The following is a 16,861-nucleotide window of genomic DNA, read 5'->3' as shown; positions in this document are numbered from 1 at the left end:
GAAGGGGGGCATAATCCTAAAAGGATTGGAAGTTCACCCCCATACACACACAAACACACACACACACGCACACACGTTAGTAATTCCCTTCACACAGTGTGTGTGTTTCAGGGGGTGATGGGTACTGGATGGGGTCAGTTGGTTTCGTGGCTCTGGTGTCTGATTTCTCCATCCTCGTCGTCCCCCCTGCCTCCCTTTATTGTTTGCCTTCTTAATGAGCGGGGCCGGGCCCGGGGCCCCTGATTGACACCTCCAGACTGCTCTCTCTCAACTCTCCGGGGTTTTCTCTGTCTGGACTCGCTTCCTACTGTACCTGATGCCAAACGACGAGCTGCTTCTTATCCCCAATGAGATACTAGCAAGTCTGTATTTTTTAACGCTTAAAAGTGACCTACATTTCCTTGAACAGGCTAGGATAAATCTTCTTGATATACAGAACATGTACATTAGTTGCAGAAAATCGTTCTTAGATAATGAGATTTTAGTTTGGTTAGTTCTGCCTTTGGTTAGTTCTCCATTCAAAATGAACTGTTTTTGAGCGTTTTGTCTCTTTAAGTCCAAATAATCTACTGCTAGCCACGCCCCCCAACTCAACGTTTACACTTGCACAAGAAAATGGCTGCAAGCAGTCGCAAAATTATACTAAAAGAGACTCCTGTACAACCAACAAGAAGGCAGCAAGTGGTTTCTGAATATTAGGTCAGCAACAAAACATTTGTCTTTTCCAGCAGTCATTGTAAAGCGGATAAAGTGGTAAAACCAGCTGACCAAACATGCTGGAGCTCTGCTTGGGTTGCTAGGTAACAAGCTGGGCTTTGCTGGGGTTGCTAGGTGAAGGGGCAGTGCCTGTGGATTTGTGATGTTACCATGGAGAGGTTTCTGAAATGGCTCATTTTTCAGACACCAAATAGGATGAACTTATGCCACAACCTGTCTGGGATTTTTTTAAGCGCTTGGTCTGTTTTTAGAAACAGCAAAAACTCAAATGGAAGAACAAAAATGTGAATTTTGCGCAATACATCCCACTTGAGTAAAAATACACAAGCCACTCTTGCACCTGGGTGTTATCTTCAATCCGTATTTTAAGAAGCGCTCACTATGGTATAATTTTACACTGATGTTCTTCCTGTTGGAAAGAAAATGGAAGAAAAATGCATGCATTACTTAAACACAGGCTCTTCCTCCTGACAACTGACGATACATAAAGTTGAGATATTCAGATGGTAAAAAAAATTTTTTTTTCTTTAAATAAAACTAAAATATACCAAGAATACTTGATAAAAACTAGAGACTTTCAAAGAAAATTAGCTTGTTTTCTGTGCTTAATCAAAAACATACGTGCATTATTAGGATGGAGGATGATAAGAGTCTGAATAGTGTAAATTTGCACTAGATCCCAATAAAAATATCTAATTCTTCATGTGTGTGATAAGATCTGTCAAAAATAAGAACCACCAGCCTTTCTAAATGTAAACTGGTTTAACCAGATGAGATGGCTGTCTCTTTAACTTGCAGATGGTGCTATTTACGTCTTCAGTGAATCTCCTCTCCTTTCTGCAGATGATTGTCAGATTGGTCCTCACACACAGCTGTACACACAGCCAGGTAAGATGACAGTCAGTGAAGTGCTGTTATCTACTCCGCCAGCCTCCAGTTGCTCCACTGAGCCCAGTTCATCATCACTGGGACAGCGTGTGCAGAGAGGACGCGGCTGCCGGGTTAAGTGACTGCACTCTGCAGAGAGAAACCTCTCCTGCCCTATCTTTCCCATCCGCCTCATCAAACTGCTAACACTTTTTGAATTTATTTAATTTATTTAAAGGACACTGTTTTGTTTTGTCATACAAATGCATTAGATTTGTATTAAACAAACAAGAAGATTTAAGCAATATTTTTGGAAAAGCTCAAAATTTGTATTATGCTTGTCTTATTCTAAGGTGGTACAGCTAATCGAAGGCAGACCTTTAGGGCTAACAAGAAGCTCTATAGCATATCTCAAAATTAGCATTTCTAGTGTCTGGACTGCAAAAACCGAACATCCTACAAAGTATTCTTGGTCTAGTTTCTAGTGCAAGTATCTTGATGCATTGCAAATAAGACAAAACTAACCCAAAATGAACTTTTCATGAAGATCTAGGAGCTTAAGAGTCAATAAAAAGAGCATTTAAACTGATCTTTTTACATATTGAACTTACTGGTTTTGCATCACCAGCAAATGCATTTAAAAGTTTCAGTTTACTGGACTTTTTTTTTTTTTAAATGGTGCATTTATTTTCACCAAATTTATATAACTCTGATGCAGTTTGTAAAGTAGTTATAGGAAATGTACAAATCTAACTAAAAAGACAAGAACTCACACATTTGCTACAGTTTACACTCTTATGGAAGGAGATGATAGATATAAATGCTAATCTATGTTTGTTTATATCTTTGAAAATATTCAGAAATGCTGAGTTAGATGTATTTAGATAAAAAATTTTCTTACCTGCACCAGGTACCTGCACTATAATTTTTCAAGATTTTTTTCTTAATTGGCCCTAATCACAGTCATCTCATCTTTAAGTATTCTTAACTGGTTTGTCTGGGACAAAATCTGACATCATCTAGCCTCTATTTTTGTTCTGTAAGCCTCTTTCACAGCAGAGTTCTTAAATTATTACAAAACAAATTGAACTATTACTTTAGCAGCATGCTGGATGATAAATTGTGACAACGTTTTTATGAACTTTCACAACTCAAAGTGAACATTTTTCATTCAAAATTACAGAATAAAGTTTGTTCTTACCTGTGAGTCGCAGTGAAACAAAAGCGTTCAGGTCAGAGTAGCAGCAGTGTGTGTTCGCAGTGTGTGTTTTCACCCACGTCCTCAGGATAAACACGATCCCTCTCTGGACTCGGCTGGTTCTGGAGGTTCTTCTGCATGTCCGGTTCTGTGTGGCGCTTTAAAAGGACGGCAGTGATCAGCACCAGCCTGTGGGAGCCTGCAGGAGTCCGTGTGCTTTCTGACAACCTGAGATTTTATGCATCATGCTTTTAATGACCACCAACAACACAGACAGGAAAGCCTCTGCAGACTTAACCCCCACCATCTCCAACACACACACACACACGCGCGCACACACACACACACACACACACTCACACATCTCATCAGGCTGCCTGATCCCTGGATTTTCAGGCTTAGTATTAAGAAAATACTCCTGCAATTTGGGATTAAATCCCCCCAAACCCTTTCCAACAACAATGATTCTGTCCGTTTGATGTCTTGATACTTGTCATCAGTTGCTGGTTTTATTGCTGTCAGGCACCTGAAACTTTTAATCTGTTCATCTGAGAAAAGTATTTTTTTTAATTATGCATTTTGATGTTAAGACAACTTTAGTGGAAAAGTTGGATGTAAAATGTGTTTCTGACTTTTCTCAATAGTTGGGCTGGCTTGTTTGTCTCGTGGTATGGTTACTTTTTTAAATGTTTGTTTCAAACATGCGCACATTTCCCGGTAAATGAAAGCCTTTCCTAGGAATAAACTGATAAACAAACCTCTTCAGTTTAGATTATTGACATTTACATTTGGACTTACGTCGCCCGTCATTAATGTGCTGAGTTAAACCAAACTTTAGCTTGGAAATTTACGAGAAGCAGCTTTGTCTTAGAATGCAAACATTTAGTCAAATTGGCTAATTTTGCACGTATATTTCTACTTTTCTGTCCAAAACCAGCTGTTTGATGGTATTCCTGTCATAAATAGTTGGAAAAACTGTAGATTTTTCCTATTGCACTGTCATTAAGAGGAACAAGTTCAAGTAGTCATTAGGATTTATTTAGTAAAGGTGGAACAAATTCATGTATTTATGCAGAAAATGAAAACAAATGTAACTTTATTTAAATGGTTTTATTTAGCAAATATTCTCATCACTATAAAAATGTTGGTTGCTGCAGTTATAAAGTGACGTTTGTATTTTCAAGTAGCTGAATGACTGAGTCAGCTAACAGAGAGTCAGCAGCAACAGGTGGGAGAGGGGCAGCACCGGTATGTGCACGACTGGCAAGTACTGATCATTTGGACGGACCTCAAATTTGTAGTTTTGATTTAATTTATTAATTGAGAAACCTGCTGCAAGAGTGAAAATGTTTCCCACCTCTCTGATGAGTTATACGACTTAAATAAATGTTTAAATTTGGTAATATGACTCCAGGAAGTATTATTTATCAGCAAATTGTTCATTTAGTATAGTAAGGGATTCGTTCTGCCACTTTTATTTATTTGAGCCAGTAAAATGAAGTGAAACTAGAAGCTTTAGGGAGTTTAATATGCAGTTTAATTCAATTACATGTAAATACAAATACTGATCAGAATGATTTGATCAGCGGACACTCACACTCTGAAACAATCTCATTAAATCTGACGGATTGTTTTCTTTGTTTTAAAGTGAGCTTTAAATATTTAAAAAATAGCTTCCCCCCCACCCCCCTGGGTTTTTGTGATTTTTAAATCTTGAAAGATGCTTTCCAGGTTAACTTTTACTTGTTTTTACTAAGAAGCTGCAGAGTTTTCTTACAGCTCAGGCGGGCATTGCTCTTGTTTATCATCCTTCATACAATGGAAAAACTAAATCAGGTGATCCTACTTTTAAAATTAGTTAATTTGTTACAAATGACGTTTATCCAACTGAATATATTAAGTTGCCATGTTAAACAAACGTAAATAAAGTAAGTTTAACAAACTTATTCCTGATTACATGGTAACAAATTAACTCAGTTTATTGAAGTTGAAGCTACGTTTTCTATTTTTGCATTAATATAATAAAAACCTCAGTTAAAAACTGGCCTTTATTTTAAAGTTTATGCTTTAATTTTCCGGTTAAGGCAGCTGATTTATTCTTCCCTCTCCTGCAGGCCGAACGGATCCAACTTTCAGACCTAAACTTTTCGACTTTCAATATGACGTGTTGCGCCCTGATTGGTCCGCTTCCCCGGCTGAGCGCTGTGATTGGTCGGCGGCGGTAAGGGGGCGAATCTGCGGCTGCTTGATTCATAGAGCAGCGGGTTTCACAAACCTTCATCAATCTCCGTCCGGCAGCAGCAGCGGGAGAGAGAAGAGCCGCGGATCTCTCAGAGAGCGTCATTAGGCTTTTATTTTCATCTCTCGGCCTGGAGGCTGGTGTGAAATAATACAAGAGGATCTGATCTTCAAAACAACCGAATAAATCTTCCCTGATGTGGATATATCTTCTAAATATATGGATAAATATCATTGGTTTAATATTTAACGGGAATCTACAGAGGAGATCAAGAAAGGTGAGACCTGGGAATTAATTGATTTTTTCTTTCTTTCTTTCTTTCCTTCTTTCTTTCTTTCTTTCTTTCTTTCTTTCTTTCTTTCTTTCTTTCTTTCTTTCTTTCTTTCTTTCTTTCTTTCTTTCTTTCTTTCTTTCTTTCTTTCTTTCTTTCTTTCTTTCTTCACTGTAATAAAAAGTAATTCCATGCGGCTGGAATTACTGGAATATTTTTTGTCCATTTTTCTTACTGCAAACCTCAAAATCACGCAACGTGTTGGATTGCGGTAACTGCAGAGGCGTGAAAAACATATTTGGTTTGCGAATTAAACAAATTGATATAATAAAACTCATCACATCGCAGCTTTTCTTAAAGCCTTGTTCTTTAAATTGTTTAGTAAAGCAGTAACATTAAAGAAGATTTATATAAAAACATTTTTAAATTACATTTTATGGGAGAAATTTCTTTTTTTTTTTTATCACAGTTGAGTTTATCGCCATTTCGGATGACATTTGTTCCAGCTAATTTCGTGTAAATTCACTCAGGTCATGGATCAACTTTTTACAGTTACTTTTACGCAGTTTAGCGTCAAAACGGACGAAGAAATGCGTAAGTCAACAAGCTATGAAGTGGAGTGTTGCTCTGGATGTCAGCCGAATCTAAAAGTGACATTTAACTTCACTGTCAGAGGTTTATTCCGCATGCAGATGTGAACTTCCCAGGTGGAAACGGGCTGAAACGCGGACACTCCGCTCCGATAAGAGCTCTCTGCTAATTGCCGCCTGTAGATCTAATCTAAATTGTAATGGAGTTCATTTGCACACAGTTTTCGGTGCATTTACATTGCGCAATCCGGGCGCCTCCCGCTGTTTATGGAAACAAGCGGAGCTTTATTGATGCCCGAGTTCAGCTTTCAGGCGGAAACAAGCTTCACTTAGCAGAAGATTATTCTTACCTAAATACACGCTGGTTTACACACAAAGCAATGACAATTACAGCGGGTTTTAAAGCAAATTTAAAAAAACAACAAAAACACACAATTCATTCTAAATAAAATAAATACATTTAGAAAAATATCAACCTTCTTTAAACAATGTTTGTCCACAATTACGCGTTTCCAAATGCAGTGGAGCCAGGTTTGGATGCGACATAAAGCCTTCCAAAAACTGCTTTTGTTTGAGTCAGAGGTGATAATAAACAGATTGAAACTGCAGCATTAATCCAGAATGCAATGAGCCGCGTCTCGGGTTGAGTGGCTCTTCAGCAGCGCATTCCCTCAGAGGATGCAGGAAATCCTCCAGCGGCCTGAAACTCAAACGCGAGTCTCCGCAGGTCCGTCTTAATAACTGAATTAATGATAACATCATGATGGGGAGGCCACACGTTCAGGGGAATAAAATAAAAACTCAGCCTCGTTTCAGAGTGAAAGCTGCTTAATTTCATTTAAACTTCGCATTTCATTAAATCTCTCGAAACTGTCGGTTAGTTTCGATGTCACGCAATTGTTCAAATCAAAATAAATCCAAAAATTCTAAAAACAATTATTACAATTCAGCCAAAATCAGGGTTCTTTTTTTTTGTTTTGTTCTATTGAATGTTAAAAATAAGGCTTTAGAAAATCATTACTATGGGATTTAAGCAGTTTATCCTCAACCCAATTCATTAAAGTTTTAAACTTCTTACTCTTAAAAAAACAACCGACTGGATTACAAACAATTCTTTAACATTTGGCGTAAATCTTGTCGGAATTTGATCAAATCCAACTTTAACTAGTTAAAGATATTGCTACCGATAAATATAAGTACTCATTTACATTTTTATGATAACTATTTTTCTCTGCCTTGTCTCACCATAAAAAAGAAACAAATAATGGTTTGAGATAAAGACATAAAGCATTACTGAAGAAGTAATAAACTTTTAAAATCTATTCTAACGAGGTGGAACGTAAATGTTTTTAATCACAACGAAGCTTTGTGCTAATTCTGCTAACAAACTTCGGTTTTTAGCTCAAAACAGAAACTTTCTCAATTCTTAGCTTTCTAACTTTTAGAGACTTGTTAAACTCTTTATTAATTTATTTTTACTATTTTCTGCTGAACACTTTAAAACAAGGATAAGATCTGAATGAACCAACATATTCACTTTAATTCTAATCAGAAAGTTGATTGGTGACCAAAATAAATTAGCTACAGTTGCTCGAATGAAAATGTTATTTAAAATCATGTTAATGAACAAACGTGCTTGATTGAAATCTGTTCTAAGGCAACATTTAGTTATCTTTAAAAATAAAGTAAAATAAAATAAAATAAAGCTCCCGTTTGGAGGCACTATCTGATCGAGTCCAATTCGGAATAAAATTGGAATATCAGGTGTTGCTTTTTATATAAAATCAGGAGTTATTCTTATTTCTTACATCTACTTCTCTAAAATATAACATTAAACGGGGTTTAAACAGTTCGTTAATTTGAGGGAGTCAGCATTTTTAGACGCATTTTTAGAGTTCTGCGCATGTGTGTTTGTGTTTTTGCAGGAGCCGACGGTCCCAGTCGATCACCGGGGACCCGAACCTGTCCAATCCGCCCAGAGTCCGGTCTCCCCTCGCTGCTTCTAGCATGATGTCTTACCTCAAACAGGCCCCGTACGGCATGAGCGGGCTGGGCCTGAGCGGAGCCGCCATGGACCTGCTGCACCCGTCCGTGGGTTATCCCGGTACGCACGAAAAAAACACAAAACAATGCCTGAAATGGAAACCAAAACCTCCAAAAATGTATCGTTCCCATTGTTGTTTCACTTCCAGGTGCTTGTTTTAGAATATATTCTTTTTTTATTAGGATTTTTTGCTAAGCTGTTGTGTTTGTTTTACGCTTCAAGCTGAATCCTACCTGAAAGCACTTCGTATTCTTCATGTAACTCACCAGTTTTCCACTTTACTATGAAGATAAGAGACTTCAAATACTGACCATAACATTATTAAAAATAATGTCACCAGACTGACAAGAATAGAAACTTATTAGCACATTCTTGCATTTTACAGATTAAAATAATAAAAACAAATAACAATCACAAAATAGCAAATGTAGGCAAAATGAATGCTTTCTCCAAAATATATAAAGGTATTTCCAGAGACTATTCAGTGTTTACTGTATCTGATTGACCTCTAAGGGACACAGCAGGCTCAGCAAATGGAAAATAACTTTGCAATGCAATAACACTGCAGCTTGTGTTCAAACACAGCGTCTCACTTTAAGATAAGCTGGAGGTTTCTGTCGTGCATTACTGGTTAAAACAACTTGTTCTTCATTCAGTAAAGTTACTTGCAGTGGGAGCGTCGCGCATTTTTACTCTAGTAGTGTCACTACTACTAAACTCCAGCAGTGACACTTCATAGTAAAATTAGTCAAGCAAAATTAAAAGGTGGGATGTTGTAAAACTCGGAAAAGATTTCTTTTTTCTAAAATTTACTCAAGTAAATGAAACTTATTACCCACCTCAGACAATATCTACTTCAGCTTGGTAACTAATGCTGAGTAAATAGGAATTAAAATCTTATAAAATCTGTTCTTGAGAAAGTTTTTGAACTTTTTTTTTTCTTTTGCTCGTTTAGCCGCAGCGTTAATGCTGAAGGCGAACTGCTAAACTGAACTTGTGAAGCCAAAGGCAATTATTGCCACTGAGTAACAAATCTGAGCAGAGGCTGGCAGGGTGAAAGGGTCACATGCCAACGTGTTGCAATTTATTTGAAAAGTTAAAAAGGAATTTACAGAAGAGGATTAGGGCCACCGAAAAAAAAAAAAAAAAAAAAAAAAAAAAAAGAGTTCTGACTCAGATTAAATTCTGAGATTAAAATCTCAGAATTTAATACTAGAATGTAATATTTTAATACTTTAAAGTCAGAAAAGGATTAGGGTAACCGGAAAAAAAAGAATTCTGACTTTAAAGTCAGAATTTAATCTGAGATTAATTTAATCTGACTTTAAAGAATTTAATCTCAGAATTCTTTAAAGTCAGAAGAGGATTAGGGTAACCAGAAAAAAAGAATTCTGACATTAAAGTCAGAATTTTGACTTTAATCTCAGAATTCTGAAATTAAAGTTGGAGGATTGGGGTAGCCGGAAAAAAGAGTTATGACTTTAATGTCAGAATTCTGAAATTAAAGTCATAAGAGGATTTGGGCCATCAAAAAAAAATAAAAAAAAATAGAGTCCTGACTTTAAAGTCAGAAGAGGATTAGGGCCACCATAAAAAAAAAAGTTCTGGTTTTAATCTCAGAATTCTGATTTTAAAGTCAGAAGAGGATTAGGGTAACCGAAAAAGAAAGAGTTCTCTTTCTTTCTCCCCCCCCCCCCCCCCCTCCCTTTTTCGGTGGCCCTAATCCTCTTCCGTAGGAATTTAACTCAGTATTTAAATTTATGACGTTATAGTTTCTGCTCAGAAATATAGACAAAAATCCCCACAAATTAAAAATGGCACATTATTTAATCTTTTTGGTAACAAATTCACTCAATTTGAATTGAAACTTATTTACAGTGACGTCAATGACAATAATTTACAGATTTAGTTTTTAGTGTAAAGTAACAAATTTATTACAGAAAATGATTTTTTTTTTTAGATTCTATGAAAAATGAAAGAATCAGAACAATGTAATTAGATGCAAATCAAAAAAAATTTTTAATCTAATTGTTCAATTCAAACAATAACACACTAATAATACACTAATAATAATACACAATTACAAAGGATTCAGCAGAATAGAAAGCAAAATGTTACAACGAGCAAACAGTTTCTATGGAAACACGTTTTCCCATGAGGATTAATTATGACAAGCTGCAAAGCAATAACAGTTCATGGATGATTAAAACACATTTTTATAGTTAAATAACACTTCATAATGTTTCCATTTGTAACTTTATGTCAACTTAAATAATTAAAAGAGCAAAATAAATAAATACAGCAAAATATAGTGAGAGCTCAGCCCACAAAATGTTTATAATCTTCTAATCTGTCATGTAATTTACATCCAGAACATTTCTGTAACAACATGAAGTAAACAGGGCCGAATCTTTAGTGAGATACAGGAAACAACTGTTGTTGTTACAGTAACTGAGTGAAAAACAGATCAAATTGTTTGTAGTGTAATTACACCAGGATGTGGCAGGTTTTTAATCAGGCAAAATGGCTCTCTGCCCAGGACTGCAATCCATCAGGGGGCAACACAAGCGCTCTGAAATTAAGATTTTGTCATTTGCATCTGTAATTACTTTTCTGCTGCTTGCATGTCCACTGCTTGCACACCAGTGTCATTTTACAGTGCAGAGTGCAAGCACTGTAAAAAAAAAAATAAAAAATGCTTATGGTTCTGAAGTTGGTGTCTGATTTGAAGATTACTTGGTTCTACATTCTGGTCTTTTTCTCTGCTTTTTTAAGGAATTTGGACTGAATTTGACCAGATGTAGCTCAAAATCTAAATGATTAAAACTGAAATTGGCAAGAGAGTCTTTAAAACACAGTTTGAGATTTATTCAAACTTAATTTGTTTTGTAAAAACACAGAAAAGAGTTAAACGTTAAGCACTTTTTCAGGTTGAATCAAGCATGTAAATCCCAACATAGAGTATGAGCAGATCAAACATGGACTCAATTCATTATTCATTGCAGACTTTTACTAAACAGCAGATTTAATTTAAGAAGTTTTTAACATGAAGGTGATTTTATTTTTTTAAAGCCTCAGTGTCGATGTGCAGAAGGAGAGGCTCACCTGCTAATTCACTAATGTCAGGAGAAAAACCAACAGGTTCTTTCTGAGTCTCAAAGGTTTTGAGTAAACTGGGTTTGTGCAATTTTTGTTCATCACTGTAAGTTTTGAATTTGGTTGCTGTTGGTGTATTTTGCAACTTTATAATAAAACTTTTCCATGTTTATGATTGATAATTCCTTCATGCATTGAAAGCTGATTTAAATTTTTTTTCCTTCAGGGAAAATCATAACAAGTTTTGACCAAATCTTCATGCACATTTAACTTTAGGGCCTTATCAGGTTTTTGAAGTGTCCTGGTGATCAACGTTCTGAAGTTAACACTTTTTTTTTGTGATTTTTATTTATTTTTATCTTTTGTTCCATCAGCCAACCCTCGAAAGCAGCGGCGGGAACGTACAACCTTCACCCGGACGCAGCTGGACATCCTGGAGTCTCTGTTCGCCAAAACGCGCTACCCAGACATCTTCATGAGGGAGGAGGTGGCGCTGAAAATCAACCTGCCAGAGTCCAGAGTGCAGGTCAGTGAGAATAAACACTACAGTTATAAAAAATACACAACTTCTCATCAGAGTGGGACAAAAATGCTGATTTGGCGTTTTTTTTAGTCTGGAGTTGAACGTTAAATTTAAACTTAGATGTGTTCTTTGAAGCTTCCAACTTCAGGAAATGCAGTTTAAAGGGTTTAATAGGATTCAGTGTCACTTCCTGTGAGACTTTTCTGTGTTTCACCTCGGCCTCGATTAACTTTGCTGTGAGCAAGAAGTGTTCAGCGACGTTCAGTCGAGTTTAGACAAGTCTTCAAAGAAAGGAGAGAATTTGGCAACTTTTGATACGATGAGTTTTCTTTGAAAGAAGCTCCTCAGAGATTTTCCTAAGCAAGCTTTAAAAATCCTCAGCCGGGATTAGAGCAACAATATTGGCTGCTTTTTTTCATTTTATCTGAGAAACATCCAAGTTTCAGCATTTCTATTATCATTGTGTGTTATATTTTACAGAACCCACATATCATTTTAGCAAAATGCAGCAAATATGTATTGCTGTATAACTTCATAACTACAGGAAGTTACAAACGGGGAAGTTTTTTTGTGCAAAATTAATTAGGAAAATGTAAGAAAAAACACAACTCTCTTATCTTACAGATTTTTTTCCTTCAAATGAATTTAATTAATCCAAAATCTGAAAGGTGTGAAGATGAAAAGATTATGGCCAGATGTGGCACATCTCATCATCATCTTTTAAGTTTTTTAATTATTTGTCATGAATTATCTAAATGGTAGAAAACCTGAAATGATATCTCAGGAGGTTTTGTTACATAGTTATAACCAGGTAACATTTTACCTGCAGCAAATCCTTGTGTTGGCCCCTTCATTTGGTAGAAATCCTGATTATTCACCCCAGAGGTTGAAGTTAACTAGACCAAGACCTAAATGGACTTTTACCACCCACACACAACTTATTTCTCAAAAACATCATAGTGAATATTATGTTTATGACCATTTAAACTTTCACCATGCACAGTTATATACAGAAAATCTGATGAATATTTACACAAATAAGGGAAGTATGAGGCAGTGCTCCACAAATGATCTTCCTGTGATGAAGGAAAGCAAATGGAAGATGTAAAGAAAAACCACTTAATTAAAAAAAATCAAAGCTGAGTAGAAATAAGCTTTAACCTTAACCACTATAGTACTTTTTTTTTTCTTTTTATTATATGTTTTTGCAAAAGATTCAGATTTCCTACGTAAACAATCATTGGGTTTTGTGTAAACAACCACCGAATGCAACTGTGACAATAGTTTAAAAATCTGCAAAATCCAATTCATGAATATCTTTAGTTATTTTTGGAAGCTAGATGTTCACTTTGGTCTCTTGGTCCATTTTGAACTAGCCATTAGCTTTAGCCTCAGGGATCAACTAGTAGAGAAAAAAAGACTGAAGGTCAGATATTAACTGGTTACAGCATTTTAATAAAAGACACTCAAAAACCCTGAAGTATCAAGTCAAACATGTCAGTTCATGTAGAAAGTTTTGCTCTATTGATGAGACACTAAAATAGAAATACAGGCAGAAGTCAACATTTTGCATCTTCAGTTGTTTGTGGTTTGATGCAAGAAAAGTTTAACTAAGAAGAAAATATTTGGACTCACTCTGTGTTTTATGTATTCGCTGTAGATGTATTTTAATAATTGATTATTCTGATGAGCAATTGTGTAATCAAGTTTTAATAATTGCACATTCTGCAGATTTTTTCTTTAACCACTTAAGCTTATTTCATACAATATCAAAATAATTGCAAAAATGCAAATAAACAAATAATTCAATTGTTTTTTCTAGATAGGAAAATAAAAAATGTATTTCCTAAAGTGCAGTATCAGATTACTTGGGATTATTTGTGATTAATCACATTAATTACACCTTAATCACACCGTCAATGACGTGGAGTGTGGCTTAATTTATGCTCTGAGAATGTTTTTTATTCAGCAAGTGGCATATTTTAGAGTTTGTATAGCCAAATTAGTGATTATTTGATTACTAAATAAGTTGACAGTAGGTCCATTAATTGATTAATCACAATGAATCAGATTGATTGTTTCAGTCCCAGTCTGATGTACAGTAATGACCTTTTAACGTCTTCGTTCCCCAGGTTTGGTTCAAGAACAGGCGAGCCAAGTGTCGGCAGCAGCAGCAGAGCAACAACAGCGCCAAGGTAAAACCAATGAAGAAGAAGTCGTCCCCGACCAGGGAGAGCACTGGATCCGAGAGCAGCGGCCAGTTCACTCCTCCGGCCGTGTCCAGCTCTTCCTCCTCCACCTCTACCTCCTCCTCTTCCTCTTCCTCTGTCTCCTCTGGTCTTGGCGGTCCTGCTTTGATCAGCACTTCTACCTCCGTCACCGCTCCGGTGTCGTCCATCTGGAGCCCGGCGCCGATTTCCCCAGCCCCGGCACCGGCCAACCTGCCCGACCCGGTTGCTCCAACCAGTGCATCCTGCATGCAGCGCTCCGCAACCTCCTCCTCGAACGCCGGAGCAGCTTCATATCCGGTCTCCTACAGCCAAACGGCGGCGGCGTACAGCCAGGGCTACCCGGCCTCGGCGCCGGGCTCCTACTTCAGCGGGGTGGAGTGTGGCTCCTACCTGGCACCCATGCATTCCCACCACCACCCGCACCAGCTCAGCCCCATGACAGGCTCCTCCATGACTGGACACCCACACCACCATATTGGCCAGACGACGGGCCACCACCACCACCACCCGCCACATCACCACCAGACGTACAGCGCGCCCGGCTTGGCCTTTAACTCCACAGACTGTCTGGATTACAAGGAGCAGACTGCAGCTTCAGCCTGGAAGCTCAACTTCAACGCTACCGACTGTTTGGACTACAAAGACCAAGCCTCTTGGCGCTTTCAGGTTCTGTGACTTGCTTAGTATATTCAAAGACTTTCTTTTTGTTCGTTTTTTGTAAATTGAAGATCCCGAAGCTAATAGAAAAGACATTTTTAAAGGGGCAGTGTTATAAAAAATTTACGATTATTATTATTTTTTTTAGCGTTTCATCATGTTATAATCTTATTCCCTCATCAAAACCATACCTGTAGTGTTTCTCTGATTCATTCATGCATATTTGAGAAATCCTTTTATCTCCCCTGGAAAGCTGCACAAAACACCTAGGTGGACCTAGCTCCGCCCCCACTCAGCTCCTTCAGACTAACCAGCAGCAATTAGCAAAAATCTGATGTAACTGCACATTTGCTGAACTCATCATACGAGCCATTTCTCAGTGAAACGCTTGTAAAGAACACTGTTAAAGAGTTGAAGAAGAGCGATGGGTATCACTTTATTTGAAATACTGTGCATAAAACTGACATGACACTGTCATAAACAAGGAGTGTTCATGAATGATTTTGACCGTTGACATGAAGTTTCATTCAGTAAATGAGGACACATATTGCAAAGTTGCACTAAAAGTTGAATTAAAAGTCCATTAAAAGTGTAAACTTTGCATAATAACCCTTTTAATGGAAAGTTATATGAAAATGACCAAAAAAAGTTCATTTAAAGAGTCAACGTTGCATTAAAATGTGATTACTTACTGAATGACACTTCATGACAACAGTCATAAGCATTCATGTTCATGACTGCTGTTATGTCATGTTTATGACACCATCACGTCAGAAATAAAGCGTTACGTTGTGATGACTTCCTGAAGGCGGAGTTTCGGAAAGAGCTGGAGTTTTTACAGAGACAGAGACCCAATTTCAAGGCTTTCAATTACAAAGTAAAATTTCTTTTAAATCATTTTTGATGTATAGAATTTTTTTAACGACTTAAATAAACATAGTTACTTAAAGTTGTGCTGTAAAAGTGGCACTATGTGCCTGGAAGACATAATACTGCCCCTTTAAAAACGAATCTGTGAATGAACTGAAACCATGCACTGAGCAGCTAAACCTCGAGTTCAACCCTGCTTTTACTTGTGGATTATTTTTCTACTCCAGACTTCGGAAAAGAAAAAAAAAAAGGACTTATTTCCAACTGAAGGCCTTTAAGAGGAAAACTCCTCTGGAGATACACACAGTCTGGGATCACCTCAGCGATTATTCCCTGAAAACAAAAAAATAAAAACATACAAGATGGGGAGAAACAAAGTCACCTGTTGGACATTACGACGGGCTAAGATCTTATTTTTAACAACAGGATGCTGCTAGGATTTTCAGCCTGAATCTCAGAAACTCCATTTTACAGGGGAGGGTCAGAGAACGGTTTGCAGCACTTGTCTGGGATTGTCACACTTTCCTAGTTGCTCTTTGCAAGGGAAAGAAAAGCAAAATGTGAATTTGTATCACAATGTCAGAACGCTGTAGATTCTAAAAATGTACATTTGTGTCTTTATAATAAAGTCTTGTTTAAACCTTGAGAAATGTTTGTCATTTCTAAAGATAAGTGTTGGCTTCACAACAGAGCACAGCAGTAAGTTGTGTTAACATTTTATTAATTTTGTCAAAACCTCCAAATTTTTGTCAAAACTAGAGTTTTTAGGTTAGCACTTAAAAAACTGAAAGAAGAAAAAGACAGGAGTGGGAACTATTTCCCAGAATGCTTAGCGGCTTGTTTCTGTATCCTGAGATGGAAGAGCGTTACATTGATCTGACTCTTGAGTTTTATTAAGGAAAATGTTTATTTTAAAGTTTGAGGATAATGTTCTGTTCACACTAAATGTTTCTGAGCTGAATTCATTGAAATGTTTAAGAAAATTCATTATCAGATCAGAAATTTTGTTTATGCAATTGGAAACAAGAATTTAAATTATTCTAAAGTAAAATAAGTTGTTATTTTAACTTGATAATGTGAGTAAAACAATAGAGAAATGTGTCTCTTTAACGAGATGAGGACAGTTTATTTCTCGCTTATTGTGAAATTATTATTTGGTTTAAATTTCAGCATTAAATTAAAATTCACAATTCAAGATTAATGAAGTTAAAAACAATGTTTAGACAACTTGTCTTTTGTTGTTAAATCAACTTTATAAACTTTAATTTCAGAGTTAAAACCAAAACAATTTTCTTGTCAACTTAAATTACATTTTCAAGCCAGCAGGTGGACTTTCATTTTCAAGTTAAAAACCAACTTCAAATGTTTTACAGTGTATAATTACAGTCTGAAAAGAACCAAATAGCGATGTAACAAATTGAAGTCTATCTGACAAAACTCAAACTGGTTGCTGCTTTATTCTAAGCTACTATAAAGAGCAGGAAGCCATTTTATGTTTCATTTGTCTCCGTTTGAGTGCAAATGTTGCCTACCAACAAAACAAACAGCGACAAAGAAG

The 16,861-nt window shown here is 36.6% G+C and overlaps 1 protein-coding gene across 1 annotated transcript; it reads left to right on the top strand.

The window, feature by feature from the left end:
* The first annotated feature begins 5,089 nt into the window (after positions 1-5,089).
* On the top strand, positions 5,090-15,882 carry LOC122830267 (homeobox protein OTX1 B-like). The gene is made up of 4 exons (XM_044115497.1): positions 5,090-5,298; positions 7,808-7,986; positions 11,397-11,548; positions 13,678-15,882. Exons 2-4 carry the CDS (start codon positions 7,890-7,892, stop codon positions 14,449-14,451), a joined length of 1,023 nt encoding a protein of 340 aa, XP_043971432.1. The 5' UTR covers positions 5,090-5,298; positions 7,808-7,889; the 3' UTR covers positions 14,452-15,882.
* The last annotated feature ends 979 nt before the right edge of the window (positions 15,883-16,861 follow it).

This window comes from Gambusia affinis, linkage group LG04, assembly GCF_019740435.1.
Source record: "Gambusia affinis linkage group LG04, SWU_Gaff_1.0, whole genome shotgun sequence".
In the NCBI taxonomy this organism is placed as follows: Eukaryota; Metazoa; Chordata; class Actinopteri; order Cyprinodontiformes; family Poeciliidae; genus Gambusia; species Gambusia affinis.
Note: the sequence above shows the minus strand (reverse complement) of the source record. Positions and strands in the feature narration are given on the sequence as shown.